Source organism: Dromiciops gliroides, chromosome 2, assembly GCF_019393635.1.
Source record: "Dromiciops gliroides isolate mDroGli1 chromosome 2, mDroGli1.pri, whole genome shotgun sequence".
In the NCBI taxonomy this organism is placed as follows: domain Eukaryota; kingdom Metazoa; phylum Chordata; class Mammalia; order Microbiotheria; family Microbiotheriidae; genus Dromiciops; species Dromiciops gliroides.
In genome coordinates, this window is record NC_057862.1 from 121,317,858 (window position 1) to 121,338,917 (window position 21,060).

At 39.6% G+C, this 21,060-nt stretch overlaps 1 protein-coding gene across 1 annotated transcript in view; it reads right to left on the reverse strand.

The window, feature by feature from the left end:
• Positions 1–159: 159 nt before the first annotated feature.
• LOC122744637 (protein regulator of cytokinesis 1-like) overlaps positions 160–21,060 on the reverse strand; it is a 41,039-nt gene continuing 20,138 nt past the window's right edge. Inside the window, exons 4-12 of the mRNA XM_043990213.1 lie at positions 17,689–17,922; positions 17,440–17,610; positions 11,950–12,099; positions 11,015–11,162; positions 5,356–5,492; positions 3,049–3,144; positions 1,721–1,867; positions 1,423–1,533; positions 160–288 (exon numbers count right to left, since the gene is read on the reverse strand). Of these exons, the coding sequence (XP_043846148.1) occupies positions 274–288; positions 1,423–1,533; positions 1,721–1,867; positions 3,049–3,144; positions 5,356–5,492; positions 11,015–11,162; positions 11,950–12,099; positions 17,440–17,610; positions 17,689–17,922 (1,209 nt within the window). The 3' untranslated portion in view covers positions 160–273. The remainder of the gene's footprint in view (positions 289–1,422; positions 1,534–1,720; positions 1,868–3,048; positions 3,145–5,355; positions 5,493–11,014; positions 11,163–11,949; positions 12,100–17,439; positions 17,611–17,688; positions 17,923–21,060) is intronic.

A 21,060-nucleotide genomic window follows, 5' to 3' on the forward strand; every position in this document is an offset into this window, starting at 1 on the left:
AAACTGCGTCATGATGTCCAGGAGGTATGAAGAAGCAAAAACTGAGAGAGCACTGAAGACATCGAACTTGGAAGTCCCTGATGATGTTTACTGTTGGAAGAGAAATAAAAAGCAAATTGGGGGTGGGTGAGGGAGACATTTCTAGAAAAGCCCAGAAATCTGGAAGATCGGTGAAGTCTTCATCCTTGCCCCACCCTTTCAGCACAGCAGCTGCACTGGCAAATCCCAGGGTACAGTCTTCTAAGTGGCAAGCAGAGGGAATGATGTCATGGATCATATCTTAGTTACCTGTGCCAGCAAAAATCATAAAAACAAGGTAAGTTGCTTTGTACAATAACAAAAAGCTCAGATGCACATAGCTATACCCTAGGACATGCTAAGCTGTATAAAAAGGTACAAAAAATTCCCCATGTTCAGAAGGTACTTGTTAGTGAAGAGCTAGTACCCAGGAAGGCAATAAGGACTAAAACACTGGAACCTTATTGCACAAGGAAAGAACTATTTATCATTCTCTGGGGCTGAGCCTCCTGTTGGGACCTGCTGACAAATCTTATGCAGAAGTTAATGGATATTTAACCAAACTGTAATAACTAGAAAGAAATATGGTTTCTCAGGATAAGGGCTCTGAGGAATAGTAACAACTATGCAACAGGAAATCCTATAGCATGAATGTATCTGGCTTGAACCTGACCAAAAGATGCCCATCACTGAAGGGCCTAACACTAGGGATGTAAAAAATGTTAGATGGGACTTACAGGTTTCTCAGGAGATTTATAGATGGAAGGAGCCTTTAAGGTCATGCAGTTATGCTCCTTCATTTATCATGCTAGCTTGACCCCTAATCCACTTTTGTATTTGGATTATAATTTAGCTGGGCCTGGAGTCAGGGAGACCCAAGTTCAAATCCGGCTTCAGATATTAGCTGTGTGGCCCTGGGCCAGTCACTCAAACCTCAATTTCCTCGATTGTAAAATGGGAATAACAACTCTTCCCTCCCAGGATTGTTCAAGGAACAAATGAGATAATATGTGAAAAGCACATAGTAACTAGCACAGGGTAGATACTTACTAAATGCTTGTTTCCTGCCTTCCAAGTTTGTAATACAATTCTAGAAAATTCCTGTCTTCTTGCCGTAGTATACTCTAAAAGCTTAATGCAGTAAATAAGATAGACAATTGAGCAGTCCCTGGTTAATGATGGTGAGGTAGAGGTTCACTAAGATGATCAGCACATAGGCAGGGCCTTGTCCCACTCCCACCAGAGGGTATGCACTGGTTGGGTTAACTGCTGTGCTTTAATGGTATTCACTCAACCAACTTGGATTAAAGTTTCCAAGGCAGCAAGGTACAATTTTGGATCTTTTCCCAAATGATTCTTCTGTGACTAGGAGTCTGACTTTTGAACAAGGTCAAGCTTTGTTACCTTGCAGGCTTTGCCTAACGTGTTAGGCCCCAGTTCTTGCTTCTTGGAGGGTGTTTTGGAACTGCTGCTGTAGAACGTCTCTGCTCCTGTTTGATGGTTCTTCTTTAGTTGCTATAGGAATAAAAATTATAAAGGATAAGCCCAACAGCAAAGCAAAAGGGGGGTGGGAAGACAGTCTTAAGGCTAGTTTACTGCACACACAAAAGGGAAAGCAAGGGATGGACATGGACTCTCTCTCTCTCTATATATATATATATATATTCTCTCACCATCCATACAACTTAGCAGAAATACTTACTCGCTCCTCCTTTTCTTTCTCTTTCTTCAAATGAAACATTTCCCACTGTTCCATCACGTATTCTATGAATTTTTGGCCATTCACCACAAAAGCCTTGGAATGTTGTTTTTCCCACATTTCAATCTGTGCTTTCAACTCCTCTTCCAGCTAAGGTCATTTAAAAAAAGAGAGCTTACTAGAATACCTTGTCAACATCCCATTAATCTTGCTATTCTCAAAGGATGACTTCTTCCATTCAGAGGCTGATTGTGCTATTTCAATATGTTTGTGACTCTAAGCAAAGATGACAGCAAGACAGAGAATGCCTGTCAAATTGATCACAAAGAAACAAAATCCTGGTTTACTTAGAAAACACATGATAGAGGAAAGAAAAACCACAGGCATTTCTTCTAAAATGTTTCCACTTTAATGGTACCTGATGCTATGGTATTCACCAGAACCCAAGGAACAACTTTAGTAAGGATGGCCTTCCTGAGAAAACTATCATGTAGTAACTTCTTTCTATCTGCTCAGAGAAATTAATATGAGGACCTGTTTCTTGGGCAAAAAATTTAAAAGGTTGGATTTTTTTTTTTTTAGTGAAGCAATTGGGGTTAAGTGATTTGCCCAGGGTCACACAGCTAGTAAATGTTAAGTGTCTGAGGCCAGATTTGAACTCAGGGACTCCTGACTCCAGGGCCGGTGCTCTATCCACTGTGCCATCTAGCTGCCCCAAAAGGTTGGATTTTAAAAGACACTTACTTTATTGGTATCTTTTTTGGTTTGGGGTTTTTTTTGGGTTTTTTTGTTTATTTTTTGTTTTTTTGCAGGCAATGGGCATTAAGTGACTTGCCCAGGGTCACACAGCTAGTAAGTGTCAAGTGTCTGAGGCCGGATTTGAACTCGGGTCCTCCTGAATCCAGGGCCAGTGCTTTAGCCACTGCGCCACCTAACTGCCCGTATTGGTATCTTTTTTTTAAAAAATCACCTTTTTCCTGAATGTATCTCTCTCATTCTTACTTCCCCATGAGTTATCCTTTATAACAAAAATGGGGGGGGAGGGGGGCAGGCAGAAAGCAATTCGCCAAAACATCAACTGATACTGAGCATATATGATATGTTCCACACCTAAAGCCCCCACCTTTACAAAGAAGAAAGTAATGTTAAGAGACATTTTCTTAACTCTTCTCCCAAGCCAAATTTGGTCATTATCATTAAGCAGTATCTGGCTTCAAGATGTTGTTCTATCCATTTGTGTATGTTTTCCTGGTTCTTTTATCAAAGATAGATTTTGAAATGAGGAATCTTGCGTGTAAAACATAAGGAACACTCCAAAAAGCAGTATCTACCTTAGAGAGTGTTTTTTGGAGCTTGGCTCGTTGCTTTTCTTCTTTCAAGAGATTTCCACCACGGTTCATTAATCGGCTTGGATCTGAAGCTTTTCTCTGTGGAGACAATACATTTTATTGTATTTTTTTAAATGTTATTTTATTCTCAACTTAAGAAATAAAACAAAAATTTCCATAACATAGCAGAAAGGAAAAAAAGACTGCACATTAAACTGCAAACCTGTTATGTACAAGTTGCTATTCCTTTAACATATAAAGTTATCATGTAACATTTCTTTTTTTCCTCTCCCCCACCCATGGCAACCATTAGACACAAATATGTATATGTATGTAACATCATCCTATACATACTTCTCTTTATTAGTTTTTTCTTTGGATGCAGGTATCTTCTTTCATAGGTCATGTGTAGTTAATTTGGATATGTTATCAAAATGACTCATTCCAAGTTGTTCTTAAAGCAATGTTATTATTGTATACAACATCCACTTGATTCTGTTAATTTCATTCTTCATTATTTCATGCAAGTCTATCCATGGTTTTCTAAGATCATCAAGCTCATCCTTTCTTATAGCACAGTATACAATTATATATTACAACTTGTTCAGCCATTTCCCAATTGACAGGCATCCATGCAATTTCCAGTTCTTTGCCACTATCAAGAGAGCTGCTATAAATATTTTAAAACATATGTGTTCTAGGGGCAGCTAGGTGGCACAGTGGATAAAGCACCGGCCTTGGATCCAGGAGGACCTGAGTTCAAATCCGGCCTCAGACACTTGACACTTACTAGCTATGTGACCCAGGGCAAGTCGCTTAACCCCCATTGCCCTGCAAAAAAACAAACAAACGAAAAACAAAACCAAAACAAAACATATAGGTTCTTTTCCTTTTTTCCCTAATCTTTGGAAACAGACCTAGTGGTGATATTGCTTGGTCAAAGGGTATAGGTGTCTTAATAATTCTTCGGGCATAATTCCAGATTGCTCTCCAAAATGGCTGGATCAGTTCACAGTTCTACCAACAAGGAATTAGTGTCCCCATTTGTCCACGTTCCCTCCAACATGTCACTTTCCCCTTCAATCATTTTGAGTGTAAAATGTTCTCAAGGTTGTTTTAATTTGCATTTCTCTAATCAATACTAACAAACATTTTTTTCTTATGACTATAAATTATTTTGATTTCATTGGAAACTGTTCATATCATTTGACCGTTTATAAATTAGGGAATGACTTGCTTTTTTTTTTGGTGTGGGCAATGAGGGTTAAGTGACTTGCCCAGGGTCACACGGCGAGTAAGTGTCAAGTGTCTGAGGCCAGATTTGAACTCAGGTCCTCCTGAATCCAGGGCCAGTACTTTAATCTAGTGAGCCACCTAGCTGCCCCCTGACTTGCATTCTTATAGATTTGACAAACTTTTTTATATATGAGATGAGACCTTTATCTGAGAAATTTAATTCCCCCCCTCAATTAGCTGCTTTCCTTCTTATCTTGGCTTTTTTTTTTTTTTTTTAGTGAGGCAATTGGGGTTAAGTGACTTGCTCAGGGTCACACAGCTAGTAAGTGTTATGTGTCTGAGGCTGGATTTGAACTCAGGTACTCCTGACTCCAGGGCCGATGATCTATCCTTATCTTGGCTACTTTTGTTTTATTTGTACATCTTTATTTTAATATAAAATGGATAATTTTGATTACACCTCATGCTGCTCTCTTATTTATTCATAAATTGTTAACCTATCCATAAGTCTGATAGGTAATATATTCCATGTTCTTCAAGTTTTCTTATAATATCTTGGTAAATGGTGTAAGATAATGGTCTATGCCCAATTTCAGCCAAACTGCTTTCCACCTTTTTCAACAATTTTTACCAAATAATGAATTCTTATCCCCAAAATTCTACACTTGTCAAACACAAAGTTACTATAGTCATTTGCTTCTGTAAATTGAGAATGTTTTAAATATAGCTACTATTTAATCAATAAATCCAAGCACTGAAGGAAGATTTAGTTCTTTGAAGTCCTTTAACTACATAAAATCATACCCACCAGGAGCCAGAAAGATTGGCCTTTCCTGCACTAACAACTAAGCTGCCAGAAAAGGAATCCAAAGTATTCCCAACTAGATCTGATTTTTAAGTAGGTTTATGAGAAGTCAGCAAAATATGGCCTGTGGTAATAGGGAGACTTGGGAGACAAAGCCAGGTTTCAGAAATCTTGTTGCATCAAGGGATGAGGTTTAAACAACTGTGTCCAGGATAATTTATTATACTCTTTTCTTGCCTTTCCCTACCTCCTTTGCCTCAAAAATGTACCTCAAATTCCAAGAAAAGCCTCCAGTACTTTTCCCACTTCTGAATGCCTTCAAAGAGTTCTTTGTTCATCTCATAATATTGTTTCAACTTCACAATTTCTGCATCATGGAGCTGGAGCAAGATCTCTGTGTAGTCCTCTGTGTAAGGATAATAATGGAGTCAAATTTTAAAATTCCTCAAAATTTAAATAGCCTAGGTCTTATTAGTTTTTCCTGTTACCAATATAGCAAAATACCCCAATTTTCCAAGTATAATAAAAGTCACTTACATTCTTTCTTATCACAAGCCTCACTCGATCCATTCCATCCCATCTTTTCCAGCAGATTGTCCTTTCTCACCAATCTTTCATTACTCCCTGTCTACTATATGTGCTTCCCTGATGTCTACAAGCATGTCCATGTCTCCTCCATCCTTAAACTCTTACTTGATCCATCTCTCTGTGCTGGCTGTTAACCTATATATGTGTCTCCTCTCTTATGGCTAAAATTCCTTATGGAAACTGTTTTCATTTTCTCTTACTCTTAGCTTTTTCCATTCTGGCTTCTTACTTCATCATTTAACTGTCTCTAAAGTTATCCATGATTAATTTATTTATTTGCTTTTATATTTCATTTTTCCCCAATTACATGTAAAAGACAATTTTTTAATTAATAAAGTATTTTATTTTTTTCCATTACATGTAAAGATAGTTCTCAACTTTTGTTTATACAAGCTTTACAATTTCAGATTTTTCTCCCTCCCTCCCCGAAAGCAGGTAATCTGATATAGGTTTTATATATTATATATATATATACATATATATATAATATATATATATACACATACATACATACATAATAACGTTAATCCTATTTCTGCATTAGTCATAAGAGAAAAAAATCAGAGCAATGATGAAAAACCTCAAAATAGAAAAAAACAACAGCATCAAAAACAAAAGAAATAGTATGGTTCATTCAGCATCTATACTCCGCAGTTTTTTTTTTTGTAAAAAACAATTTTTAACCTTTACTTTTAAAAATTTTGAATTCTAAATTGCTCACTAAGAATGCAAACAGTTTGTTAAAGGTTATACATGTGCATTTACTAGCTGTGTGACCCTGGGCAAGTCACTTAACCCCCATTGCCCTGCCCCCCCCCAATTTTTATATATGTATATGTGTATATATATATATATATATATATGTTATACATGTGCAGTCATGCAGAACATTTACATTTTAGTTATGTTGTGAAAGAAAACACAGACCAAAAGGAAAAGTTTTTTTTTAAAGTGTACTTTGATCTGCATTCAGATTTCATTAGTTCTTTCTCTGGAGGTGGATAGCATTTTTTATTATAGGTCTTTTAGAACTGACTTGGATCACCATATTGCTGAGAATAGCTCATTCATACAATATTGCCATTACTGTGTACAGTGTTCTCTTGGTTTTGCTGACTTACCTTTGTATCAATTTCTGTAAATCCAAGTTTTTCTGAAAGCATCCTACTCCATCATTTCTTTCTTTTCTTTTTTTTTTTTTTTTTGGTGAGGCAATTGGGGTTAAGTGACTTGCCCAGGGTCACACAGATAGTGTTAAGTGTCTGAGGCCAGATTTGAACTCAGGTACTCCTGACTCCAGGGCCGGTGCTCTATCCACTGCGCCACCTAGCTGCCCCTTACTCATCATTTCTAACAGCTCAATAATATTCAATCACAATCCTATGACCTTTCTTTTTTTTGGGTAGGCAATGAGGGTTAAGTGACTTGCCCAGGGTCACACAGCTAGTAAACGTGAAGTGTCTGAGACCGGATTTGAACTCAGGGTCCTCCTGAATCCAGGGCCGGCGCTTTGTCCAGTGCGCCAGCTAGTTGCTCCTCTGATCTCTGATTGCCAAAGCTAATGGCCTTTTCTCATCCTTCTTGACTTCTCTGTAGTCTTTGACACTGTCAATCCATCCTCCTCTCCTAAATACTCTTCTCTCCAGGTTTTCATGACACTGCTCTCTTGGTTCTCTTTCTACCAGTTTGACTGATCTTCACTTCTTATTGTTGGATCTTCATCCAGTTTGTACCCACTACCAGTGTGTATCCCCCAAAGTCTATTCTGGGCCCTCTTCTCCCTCTATTCTTTTTCACTTGGTGATCTCATCGATTCTCATGGATTTAATTATCATTTATATGCCAATGATTCTCAATTTCATCTATTTATCCAGTTCTAAAAGCCTCTCTCAATTTCCATTCTCATATCTCCGACTTTGGACATCTTGAACTACATATTCTGACAGAATAATCAGGAGACCCCGTTTTCCAGAGTTAAGGCCCAGCAACCAAGCTATACCCTGAACTTGGCAATACAACAATCCTTTGCGATCACTCTCTAGGAAAAAGCACATAATTTTTTTTTTTTTTTGGTGAGGCAATTGGGGTTAATTGACTTGCCCAGGGTCACACAGATATTAAGTGTTAAGTGTCTGAGGCCGGATTTGAACTCAGGTCCTCCTGAATCCAGGGCTGGTGCTGCATCCACTGTGCCACCTAGCTGCCCCTAAAAATCACATAATTTACCAGGTGTTCTCTGAGCTGGACAAGCACAAGACAAACTCAGAAAGTCCTGCAGTGAATCAAACTTGTCACAGTCTTGCTCTTACTCCTCATTGTCAGGACTACAGCTCACTGGGCAGCCACTAGTATAAGTATTAAGATCTCCCCACACTGCCTCAGGGCCCCCCACTAAGGGTGGGGGCCTGGCACATGTGTCTATAGCTCTTCCTTGTTTGCAAGCCATTTTTCCTCACTTTGAAAATAAAATTTCTGTTTGATTCCTGACTCTCTCTAGCCTGCTCTGTTCAGTTCTAGCCACTCACAGGTTAGAGGTTGGTTCCGGTCTGTTGACAATCTCATAGACATCTTAAACTCAGCATGGCCAAAACTGAACTTACTATTTTTCTTCCCCATGTTCCCCCAAACTCTCTCTTCTTCTAAACTTCTATATTACTATTACAGGACATCAATGTCCTCCCAGTTACTAGGCCCATGAGTCCTCATTCTCTCATCTCCCAATATTTTACATGTAGCCAAATCTTGTCAATTATACCTTCACAACATCTCTTATATACACCCCTTTCTCTCCTGTGACACTGCTACTACCCTACTGCAGGCCCTCATTATGTCACACCTAGACTACTGCAATAGCCTTCTGGTCTCCCTGTCTCAAGTCTCTTCCCCACTCCAGTCCATCCTCCATTCACCTATCCAGATGATCTTCCTAAAGAGCAAGTCTCTGTCACCTCTTCAATAAAATTCAATCAAGTCACACCAGTGGTTCGTTTCACCACCAGGATCAAATAGAATAGCACCTGTTTGACTTCGAAAATCCTACATAACCTGGCCCCACCCACCTTTCCAGTTTTATTACTGTTTATTCTCTTCCATGTAGCCAAATGGTCCCGTGACACTGGTCTCCTTGCTGTTCCTAGCACAACACCCTCCCTCGCTCCACCCAAGGCATTGTTACTGGCTCTCTCTCTCCTTTTTCCTCTCTGCCTCTTGGTTTTCCTAGTAGCCTTCACATCTTAACTAAAATCCCACCCTCTGCAAATGTCTTTCCCCTTAATCCCATTGCCTTCCCTCAGATCACCTCCAATTTGCCCTGTATCTTGCTTGTACATAATTGTTTGCACGTTGTTTCTTCCATTAGATGTAAGCTCTTTGAGGGAAAGGACTGCTCTTCTGTCTTTCTTTGTATCTCAAGTGCTTAGCACAGGGCACATGACACTCTTTCCCTAAACTAACCTTAATACAACACAATAATCACTGTCTGACTCAAAAGCTGTTGATGGTTCTCTACCCACAGAATAAAGTCTATACTCTTTAATTCATCCTTTTAGGGCAAAGAATATTTTTAACCTGGAGCCTGTAAACTTGTTTCAAATGCATGCACACACGCACATACACGCATACACACACACACACACACACACACACACACACACTGACTGATTCTCTTTGTAATCTTTTGTGTTTTATTTTATGAAGTTAAAAACACTGCTTTTTATTAGGGGTCCATAAACTTCAGACTGCCAAAGGAATATAGAACACAAAGGTTAAGAATGGATGTCCTGGGGGCAGCTAGATGGCGCAGTGGATAGAGCACGGCCCTGGAGTCAGGAGTACCTGAGTTCAAATCCGGCCTCAGACACTTAACACTTACTAGCTGTGTGACCCTGGGCAAGTCACTTAACCCCAATTGCCTCACTAAAAAAATAAAAAATAAAAAATAATGGATGTTCTAAGTACAGCCTTAGTTTTCCCATTCCTCCCCTAAATAGATAGTACTATGTTCATTCTAACTGCCACGCTTTTATTCATACTATATCTGTTCTGGCTTTTCTGTCAAAACACTATCCATCTTTTAAGGCCCAGGTCAAATGCTACCTTCCACTTCCAGTTTTCCCCTGCCATTTCATCTCAGATACTTTCTGTCCACCATTTAATTGTATTATTACTTTTTATATGATCACATACTACCTTCTATTGTGTATGATTATTTCCTGATATTCATTTTATGTCAACTCTCTCTCTCCAATGAAAATATAAGCTCCTTAAGGATAGGGCCCAAGTTTTCTAAACTTCTTTTGTATCCCCTACCTCAGGATTAAGTATAGTAGGAATTCAGATACTTGATAAGCATAGATGCTTGGGTGTGTCCTAAAATAGTCTCAGCCCAGGTAGTCAGCTATATTAAGAGATTCAAGAGGGAAAAGTTTCCTACTCCTGACAGCTTTCTGTCATTTCTAGAATAAATGCTGCAGATCATTTCTAGAGGAGAAACTGCATCTCACTTCCAACAGCCTTACAAACTCATCTGTGCAAGAATACCAATTTAAACTGATAAACCAGAAAAATAATCTTTTCCTTTTCAAATGTATTTTCTTCTTGTCAGGAGACATGGCTCATAGAAATACAGAGTAAGCAGGCAAGTCTATTGTCAGAAAATAATGGGTTTTGGGACTATCCCTGCTGGGGGATTATAATAAGATTGATTGGATTGACTTTGCTGATTGACTTACTTGAAGTTAACTTGATTGAAACCACACCTACCTCAAGGCCTGGCCCTCAGGGGACGTGTTCTCTGAACTCTGACCTCAGCTCATACTGCTCCGGACCACCCTCAAATCCAGTGAACCAATAGATTTGGATGATGCTAGCCAATTAGCTTTGAGCAGTGTGGAAGGGCCACCTCTCCTGACCTGGAGGAAGCTTCCACTCTCAGACAGGCTCGCTGACATGCTCATAGTAGCCAGAAAGGCTTCTTAACTTTCTGAGCCAAGTGTTCTCTCTTTACTAGGATTTGGTATGCTTTAATAAATGCTTGGGGGCAGTTAGGTGGCACAGTGGATAAAGCACTGGCCCTGGTTTCAGGATGACCTGAGTTCAAATCCAGCCTCAGACACATGACACTAGCTGTGTGACCCTGGGCAAATCATTAACCCTCATTGCCCCACAAAAAAAATAAATAAATTAATGTTTAATGCCCCCAAACTGGTGCTAAAGCTTCTAATTTATAAGTAACAAATATATTAGAAATCCCAGCTAATTTTCCCCAAACCTGGGACAGAAATAAGGTGACCACATATAGTTTTACTCACCACACTGTGTTGATCTAGTCTCTGTACTAACCGTCATAGTAATGGGTAAAGGTTTCTTTCTGTTGCTGGCTGTAGAAGCACTTTTCCCAATACAGAGCCAGCTCCACTCTGGTTGCTTCAATCACTTTCTTCATGTTATGAATCTTCAGCTCCTCCAATCGATCCACTTCTGATTGTAGCTGCAAAGGGGAGAAGTGTTCAAAAGGCGCCTCTCCTTTTTCTCTAGAACAGTCTTATTAGTTTTATGCCAAGCTTCTTCTGTTTAGTCAAACTGCAGTTTAGAGTTTGATTTCACTTAATCATCTACCAAGTTTTCAGCAAGGCAAGAAAAAGTTAGCTCATAATTCAAGATATTCAGTGACTCAAATCATATTGCAAGATGTTTTCCAAGAATAAGTCTATAAAAGAGGGCCATTGGTTTCCTAAGTCTGCCACAATGTGGAAGCTCTAAAATAACTTTTCAAAGGATGGTAACCAAAACCCAAGAAGCCATGGAGACAGATTTATGGTCTAGCCCAATGCCAATGACAGCTTTCTGTCATTTCTAGAAGAGATGCTGCAAATCATTTCTAGAGAAGAAACTGCAGCTCACTTCCAACAGCCTTACAAACTCATCTGTGCAAGAATACCAATTTAAACTGATAACCAGAAAAATAATCTGACTTTTAATTCCTTTTCAAATATATTTTCTTCTTGTCAGGAGACATGGCTCATAGAAATACAGTAGTAAGCAGTAATGGAAAAACATAATAACTTCTGTTATGGGAGTTGACAATCTATGGTATACACATCAAAGATAATGCACTGCATTCCCATGGTACAAAAAGATGTCTCACAGGTCACAAGCTGGATAGTAATTAGCAATCCTTTCTTTCTACCATGTCTGGCACACTAATGAAAAGAATCAGAACCCTGACATACCAGGATAGAAAAGTTGCCCATCTCTGACCTATTATATTTTCTTACCATTTTTCTGATCTTGGCCTTTGACCCAGTCATGAATGTGGCCAGAGCTTCTCTCTCATGAACAGATATTTGTAACCATTCCCAGAGTTCCCTGATTCGAGAGCGGAGCCCTTCACACACAACTTCATTCTCAGCTTTCTCCATTTCTAGCTGCAACAAAGAAAATGAGTTCTCAGTCAAAGTAAAGTACCCCCTTTTAAAGAAAAATGGCTGAAGATGTTGAAGCAATCAATACAGCAGGAGAGGATTGGGTGTCCAAAATCTGATCAGCCTGAAAAAGAGTGAATTAATGAAAAAAAGTTAAATGCCTCCTATGCATAAGGCCCTGTGCTAAGCACTGGGCATACAAATACAAGCAAGCACAATAGTCACTGCTTTCAAGGAGCTTACATTCTTATGTGGGAAGATGACACATAAAAGGAAGGTAGGTGGGCAACATGGTTTTGAAATAGCTGGAAGTACTATGGAGACCTAATAATTCCATGACTCTGCACAATATATGGCACAAGCTCACCTATAGGAGGCCAAAATCCTAGGGGCAGAAACAACATTCCAGTGGAAAGGGGTTGAAGAGGATGTCAGAGTGCAGACAACATGGTTTGGAAATATCTAGAAAGTGAAAATTGACTAGTAGTTGGATTCCTAGACAACAGCTCAGTCCTGCTTCTGTCTCCATTAGGGTTTTGACAGAAATATGAACTAGGATCCAAGGCAGCTGAACAAGCTGATGAAAAAAGCTGGGAAGCTTACTTATAAAATTCTTTCAGGAGCCCAGAGGTAATGAATGAGTAGAAACAAACAATCATTCACCATGAGTTAGTTAAAAAGAATAAAAGACAACTGAGTCTACCACTTCCCACAAATTTGAAGAACAAGGCAATTTTGTAATAACCAGAAGAAAATGACATCTATCTGTGCCAAGTACATATGCACAAAATGCAAGTTGGTCCTCTTCCTAGAGAATAGTGTAGAAGAGATCATGGTACACCTCTCTCCAATTAGTCAACAAGCACTTACTGAGAACCTACTAGATGGGAGGAATAATTCAAAACCAAAGAATAAAACAATCCCTCTTCTCAAGGAGCTTATATTGCAAGGTATCAAGGCAAAGGAGATATTCCTGAAAAGAATAAAAAGAAGTGCTTCCAAAGAGAATAAAAAGAAGAAGAGGCAAAAAGGGAGGCTGAAGGATGGAAACTTGTGACACAGGAGGGAAAGAAAAGACTTCATCTTTTTGAGCTATGTCATAGATACAATTCTCTTTCCACAGAGCAAGAAGCTGTACAACTGTTGTGTCACCAAGAGAAGGGTTCTTCAGTACTAGTCAGAGGAATAAGAAATAGAGAATGGTAGTACCGGCCTGGGGGGGGGGGTAGTGTCAACCTGACATGAATAATTCAGAGGTATATTGAATATCCTACATAGAAACATTATGGCAATGCTTCAAGTGTTAGAATCAGAAAGATTTGGGTTCAAATTCTACCTCAGATACTTACTAGTTGTGTGATTCTGGGGAAGTCACTTAACTTCTGCCACAGTTTCCACATGAGATTTGTAAAATGTTCTGTAAATTTTAAGGGACCATATAAATGTAAGGTACTAGCATTACCACTGCCTTCTTCTAGTAGTTCACGTAAGGACAAATCATATTAAGAGTAGAAGTGATTATGAAGCACTGTGCAAGTAAACAAAGACCTTGGGACATTTTCACCATTGCTACTAATTGAAAAAAGCTTTAGAAGAGAAATGAATTTTGGAAGCAAACTATTTAAAAAGTCTAAGAATAGAATTTGGATTTCTGGACCAAAGCTTAAATGAAAGGACTGATGAGCTCTTGTCCAAAAATGCAATGCACCTAACAAGAGTCAGTAAAAATATATTTGTGTGGAGTCTTTTCATCTGATCAACATACACAGTCTACACTGAACATGGAAGAGAAGAGAGAAAACTTCTCCCAGATATCTGATAAGCTAGATACTACAGAGAGTAGTAGGTTCAACATAGAATAATATCATCAGAGTAGATCAATTACTACACAGAAGGCAATATCCAAGAAGAGAGCTTGCAATATGACCTACAGCCTCAAATGTTAATACACAAAATGTGGATAATAAGTTGAACTAGGTATCTTAATGCAATGGGGATAAATTTGATATCAGATATAACTAAGAATTATAGGATTGGGTTCATAATTGGAATATGTCTATAAAAGGCAGACTTTACTCAAAGGAAACAGAAAAGATAATAGGGGTGGTAGAGTACTGTTGCATGTGAAGAATTACTTGTGAGGAGATTCACCCCTCATCTATAAAATGAGGGATTTGAATTCAATGGTCTCTGATGTCCTTTCCAAGTTGAAGACTATGACCCTTTGAAAACAACTGAGGTTATATCTCCTACCTATCAGATTGGCCAAGAACATAAAGGAAAATAAAATTGTAACAGACTTCAAGAAAGCAGGTACACTGGGGTAGCTAGATGGCGCAGTGGATAGAGCACTGGCCCTGGATTCAGGAGTACCTGAGTTCAAATCCGGCCTCAGACACTTAACACTTACTAGCTGTGTGACCCTAGGCAAGTCACTTAACCCCAATTGCCTCACTAAAAAAAAAAAAAAAAAGAAAAAAAAAAAGAAAGCAGGTACACTGATGTAGCTGTGAATTGGTTCAGGCATTCTGAAAAGCAATTTGGAACTATGTCCAAAAATATTGACCTAGAGATATCACTTCTAGGTCAAAGAATACAAAGAAAGATGAAAAGGTCCTCAATGTACAAAAACAATTATAGCAGCTCTTTTTGTGATGGCAAGAACCTGGAAATTAAAGTGGTGCTCATATAACTGAATAAACTGGGGCAGCTAGGTAGTGCAGTGGATAAAGCACAAAATGGAAAATGAAAAGAGGTATGGTAAAGAGCATGCTGAACTTGAAGTTAGAGGACTGAAATCCCAACTCTGCTACTTACTGCCTGTGTGACTTGGGGTATGGATCTGCCAGAGTTTTTTATCTGTAAAATGAAGGGCTTAAACTAGATGGCTTTCCACCTCTAGATCTATGATACCATGATCCGATCAACAGTTTGGCAGGAGATGTGATGCTCCACATTCATAGTCCCTCACGTCTACAAAGGAAGGGAAATATATTTTCTCATCTCCTCTTTGAGAATAAACCTCATACAATACTTGTGGGGTAGAGCCAAGATGGCAGAGGAAAGGCAGTAAGCTCTTGGGGCTCCCAATACACTCACACCAAAAACTTCCAAATAATATCATAAGACAATTCCTGGAGCAGCAGAACCCACAAAAGAACAGAGTGAGATCATTTTCCAGCCAAGGATGGCTTAGAAGGGCAGCAGGGAAGGTCTGTTGTATTGTGGTGGGAGTGGAACCCAACCCCTAGGCCTCGCCAGAGAAAGAGACTTCCAGAGCCTCTGAATAGAGGGCAGCTGCAGCTAACCCAGCTCACAGTCTGGTGAGAGCGGTTGGCAGGGGGGAGATTACAGGGGTCTCTGCTGTCACTGAGGTAGAACTCTGATGTTTTTCCTAGACTCATATACAGGAAACAGTCTTGGATGGCTGTCCCAGGTGGGGGAGGGGTACAGACACGCCCATGCTTGCAACCAAAGTGAACCAGAACAGCAAACAGTCTATGGTTACTTACAGGCCAGGTGAGCTGAGAACATGACTCTCCTTAAATCTTACCACCTTGTGGGGGCAGCTAGGTGGCGCAGTGGATAAAGCACCGGCCCTGGATTCAAGAGTACCTGAGTTCAAATCCAGCCTCAGACACTTGACACATACTAGCTGTGTGACCCTGGGCAAGTCACTTAACCCCCATTGCCCCGTGCAAAAAAAAAATCTTACCACCTTGGACCCCCTGAAGCTCAGGACAGTGCATCCAGGAGCAGTGCCCCACTTTAAGAAGGAGTCAAAAGTCAAGAAATAGGCTGGCAAGATGAGGAGAGAGAATGAACCTCATATAATACTTACTTAGCATTCAGTATTGTTGTTGTTCTTTTTACTTATATGATTGTAGTCATTGTGTACGGTTTTCCTGGTTCTGCTTATTTCACTCAGCATCAATGGTTCTTATGTCTTCCCATGATTCTTTAAATTTTTATTAAATGGGGGCAACTAGGTGGCACAATGGATAAAGTACTGGCCTTGGATTCAGGAGAACCTGAGTTTAAGTCTGGCCTCAGACACTTGACACTAGCTGTGTGACCCTGGGCAAGTCACTTAACCCTCATTGCCCCACCAAAAAAAAAATTATTATATTCATCATGTCTTAAAATGTAGTAACATTCCATTGTTTTTGAACCACAATTTGTTTAGTCATGCCCCAGCAAATGGCTATTTACTTTATTTCTAGCTCTTTAATACCACAGAAAATTCTGTTAACATGGTTAATGTAGAAATGTTTTGTATGTATATATGACTTTATGTGTATAATTGATATCATATTGCTTCCTTTCTCAATGGGCAAGAAAGGGAGGGAGAGAATTTGAAACTCGAAATTTTTTTAAATGAATGTTAAAGGGGCAGACACTTGACACTTACTAGCTGTGTGACCCTAGGCAAGTCACTTAACTCCAATTGCCTCAAAAAAAAAAGAATGTTAAGAATAAATAAAAAGTTTGTTTGTTTGTTTGTTTTAGTGAGGCAATTGGAGTTAAGTGACTTGCCCAGGGTCACACAGCTAGTAAGTGTTAAGTGTCTGAGGCCGGATTTGAACTCATGGAACTCCTGACTCCAGGGCCGGTGCTCTATCCACTGCGCCATCTAGCTGCCCCTAAAAGTTATTTTTAAAAGTTCTACAATGGGGGGGCAGCTAGATGGCGCAGTGGATAGAGCACCGGCCCTGGAGTCAGGAGTACCTGAGTTCAAATCCGGCCTCAGACACTTAACACTTACTAGCTGTGTGACCCTGGGCAAGTCACTTAACTCCAATTGCCTCACTAAAAAAAAAAAAAAAGTTCTACAATGTATAAACTGGTAGATATGGAGCCTTAAAAAAAAAAACAAACAACATTAACCTCTTTGTTGTATATGCCAAGAAATAGGATCTCTGAATTAAATGATGAGCATTTTAGTCACTTTATTTTTTCTAAATTGTTTTTCAAAACAGACCAAATTTTTTTTTTTTTGCCCATCTTCCCACAGCTCCACCAACATTGACTGTTCCCATATTTTGTCATCTCAGCCAATTTGCTGGGTATTCAGAGTTGTTGTGAGCAAATAAGTTTGCAAACCTTAAAGAACTACAGAGATGGGAATCATTATTGTTACTATCTTCGTTACAAGCTTGCTACATTTCTTTAAGGAAGGAAAAGGAAGAAAACTGTAGGTTTCTACAGTTAACATGAAACAACTGGGCATACCTCATAAACCCACACCTAATAATAAAGCAAAAATTCTCAAGGCTCTAGCCACAGCAACCTTCCAAAGTTCTATAATCAAGTTACTAATATCTTGAATTTGCAGCAGCATACCTGCAAAAGCAGATTCTTTAGGGCTGTCATATTCTCCAGTGACAAACAAAAGGTCTCTTCATCCATATATACCACATTTTTCTCAAAATCCGTTTCTGGGGTGTGATCCAGATCTTCCATGGAGAGTAGGATCTGTTTCTTTGTGCTGATAAATTCCTCCCATCGGCTTGCCTGTAAAAGCAAAGAGGTTCTAAGGCACCCCAGAAGTGAAACACCACAGAGAGGGAGAGTGTCAAGAACCAATTCTACCTTCATTTTCACCAGAGCTGCCAGGTGATTTCTGAACTGGTTCAGCTCCTCTAGGCTGAGTACTGAATCACTGTCAAGGCTGTATGGTGACACACAAAGAATCTCACTCAATTTTTTATCTTGTTCTTGAAGTAGTTTCTGTTCCTGTATCCTTTCTTCTTTCTGTTTTTTCAACTCTTCTATCTGTGTTCGAAGATCCTTCTCTAGCTTCAAGATGGTATGCTCCTCTTCTTCCTGTGCCAAATAACAAGGAATCAGAGTTAAAACACTAAAAACAACCTTGTTAGAAGGGAAGGGGGCAGCTAGGTGGCGCAGTGGAAAAAGCACAGGCCCTGGATTCAGGAGGATCAGAGTTCAAATCCAGTCTCAGACACTTGACACTTACTAGCTGTGGGACCCTGGGAAGGTCACTTAACCCTCACTACCCCGCAAAAAAATAAATTTTTTTAAAAAATGTATATATAGAAGTAAGGAAAGGAATGTGAGAGAAATCCTCAATTCAACTTATTTATGAGTTATCCTGCAGCAACAGGGGTTTTTTCCAGAGAGTTTCAGAGTTTTTTCAGGGATTTTTCAGAGAGGTTCCTAATATAATAAACAATGTTGAATATATTAGAACATCACAGAATGTTTTTATAACATCTGTAATTCTAGGTTTTGTTTTGTTTGTTTGGGGTTTTTTTGCGGGGCAATTGGGGTTAAGTGACTTGCCCAGGGTCACACAGCTAGTAAGTGTCGAGTGTCTGAGGTCAGATTTGAACTCAGGTACTCCTGAATCCAAGGCCGGTGCTCTACCCACTGTGCCACCTAGCTGCCCCTGTAATTCTAGTTTTAAGTGAAACTGGACAGGAAGCTTGGTTTTGGTTAGTTCTAAGATAGTTCATTTAACTTATATGTGATCTCCTTTATGTATAATAGCAATTTTTTTAAACCTGTTTTTTCTGGCTTAGTCTTGCTTTATCCAACAAGTTATTTATAGCTTTGTCACATCCCCTTCTCCTGCCTGGTTATTCCTCTATTTCTACTTTCTGCCTTTTTTTTAAAGCAGCTCCATCCACTCCCCAGTTTGGATCTGTGCCTGGAAGAGTCCAGACTAAAAACTTCATGTTTCACAATTGATTGGTATATCACTGCCTGTGTTATCAGAAGTATGAAGCCATCAAAAAATTAATAATCATTTTTTGAAAATATGTGCAAGATGGGGGCAGCTAGATGGCACAGTGGATAAAGCACTGGCCCTGGATTCGGGAGGACCTGAGTTCAAATCCAACCTCAGACACTTGATACTTACTAGCTGTGTAACCCTGGGCAAGTCACTTTACCCTCATTGCCCAGCCAAAAAAATAAATCAATAAAACAAAGAAAATACATGCAAGATAATATGCTAAGCACTAAGGATACAAAGACAAAGCAAAAATAGATTCTACTCTCAAGAAGCTTACATTCAAAAAGGGGGTGGGGGAAACATGCATATAAACAGGTAGAGCAAGAGAAATACCAAGTACATGGAAGATAATCTTGGAGAAGAGGTTAGAACAGCTGGGTTTCTGGGCATTGGGAGGGGGATCAGAGAGAGGGAATCAGGAAAAGCCTCCTGCAGAAGGTAACTCTAGTAGGAGCAGTATCCTAAGCTCTACTTGCATGCAAGTTAACCTAGTATTTCCTTAGAAGGTGCTGTAACCATCTATACTTGGTTGGCTTAGGGAACTAAAGGGTCATCACTTCCCAGTTACCTAAGTACAGAGTGGTCAGAAGGAGCTCCAGAAGCCATCTGAGCAAGTTTCTCTCAGAGAATGACTTCAATGCCTATCCTCGTTGAACATCCTTCTGCTATGCTAGCTAAGTAAGTTTCCTTTGGCTACCTGTAGAACAGATGTACAAGTGTTTCATTTTGTTGTAATAAAGCACCTAAAATTACCAGGCAGGCCAAGACAAGAATAATAGGCATAGTTACTCAGGATTGGAACATAAAGCACTTATTGAAATGATGGGATGAGCAGTGAATGCAGAGGAAGGGGAACTTAGACCAGCAATATTTCTGGTGATGCTTTTGGTGACAATAATGACAGCTAACATTTATATAACATTTTAAGGTTTGTAAAGCATTTCGCAAATGTCTCATTTTACCCTCACAACAACCCTGGCAGGTAGGTGCTAATATTATCCCCTATTTACAGATGAGGAAACTGAGGTTGAAATTAAGTCACTTGCCCAGGATAACACAACTAGGATTTGGGGCAGAATTTAAATTCAGGTCTTCCTGACTCCAGGTCCAGTGCTCTTATCTATTGCACAAATTAGCGGCATCTCTAGATTCTTCTAGAGATTGTAGTTACTTACTGTGGGGTGCCTTCCACTTCTGGGATATCAGAATAAACTGCCAGTGGCCATTCAGCAAAGAAGGACCTAGGTGAGTATACTCCAAACCTCCAAAAGAGCTCTACCTTGAAGATAACTGCCTTAAAGTATTTTTAGGTCCTCCAGCTGTGTTGTCCCTATGCAATATGAGCAAAGCAGAATTGCAGTAACTCAAAAGAAACATGAGATGTGCAAATTTAGAGACATCTCCACTCCAACTGTTCATATGGACTATTTGTGCCCTTGTGTCTCATATTGGTATGATGTGACGATTGGAATGATGCCACCTGCTGGAGACTTACTGTAGGAAAGCTCTGCCATAAGGAGAAGGCGCCTGAGGGCAAGACATGTGGCTTTTCTTTGGCGTCAGGAAGTGATGTTTGCTTGTGGGCAGAAGAGGGGGCAAGGCTGGCACTCTTGCTCTCTTTCACTAGGACTCTCATGAAGAGAGGAGCAGGAGAAATGCGCTCTCCCTTTAATAGATAGATGAATCTAGACCTCTCTCCACCAAATTCTTATTCTCCTTAATAAATGCTTAAAAGTCTAACTCTTGCTAAAGCTTATAATTTATTGGCGACCACTCATTAGATATTTTAGACAGACTAGCTAGAATTTCAGCCCCTTACAATGATCAATCACAGTTGGACACACTATACCATGACACCATTTTAATCCTCTTCAAGCAAGGAGAACAACCAACCAACCAACCTAGGCCTTCCAGGTGGTTAATTTAAGCCTTCCCTTAGTTCCACTAGGGGACCTCCTCAGGGCTCAGAGCTCAGTTCACCTTTGAAGAAACCTAGAGAAACTGAATTTGGGGGAATTGAAAGAAACTTCCCCCTCACTTTAAAAAAAAAAAAAGAACAAAATCAGAAGAATAAGTTTGCTAGGATTGAACACTTTGTATCCCCAAGGTTCACCATCACCCACTTGCCTCATGGAAGACCTACTAAAGAAGGCCTCTCCCAACATTAAGGGAGTAATATCTGTGTATAAATAGGAGAAGAATGACTT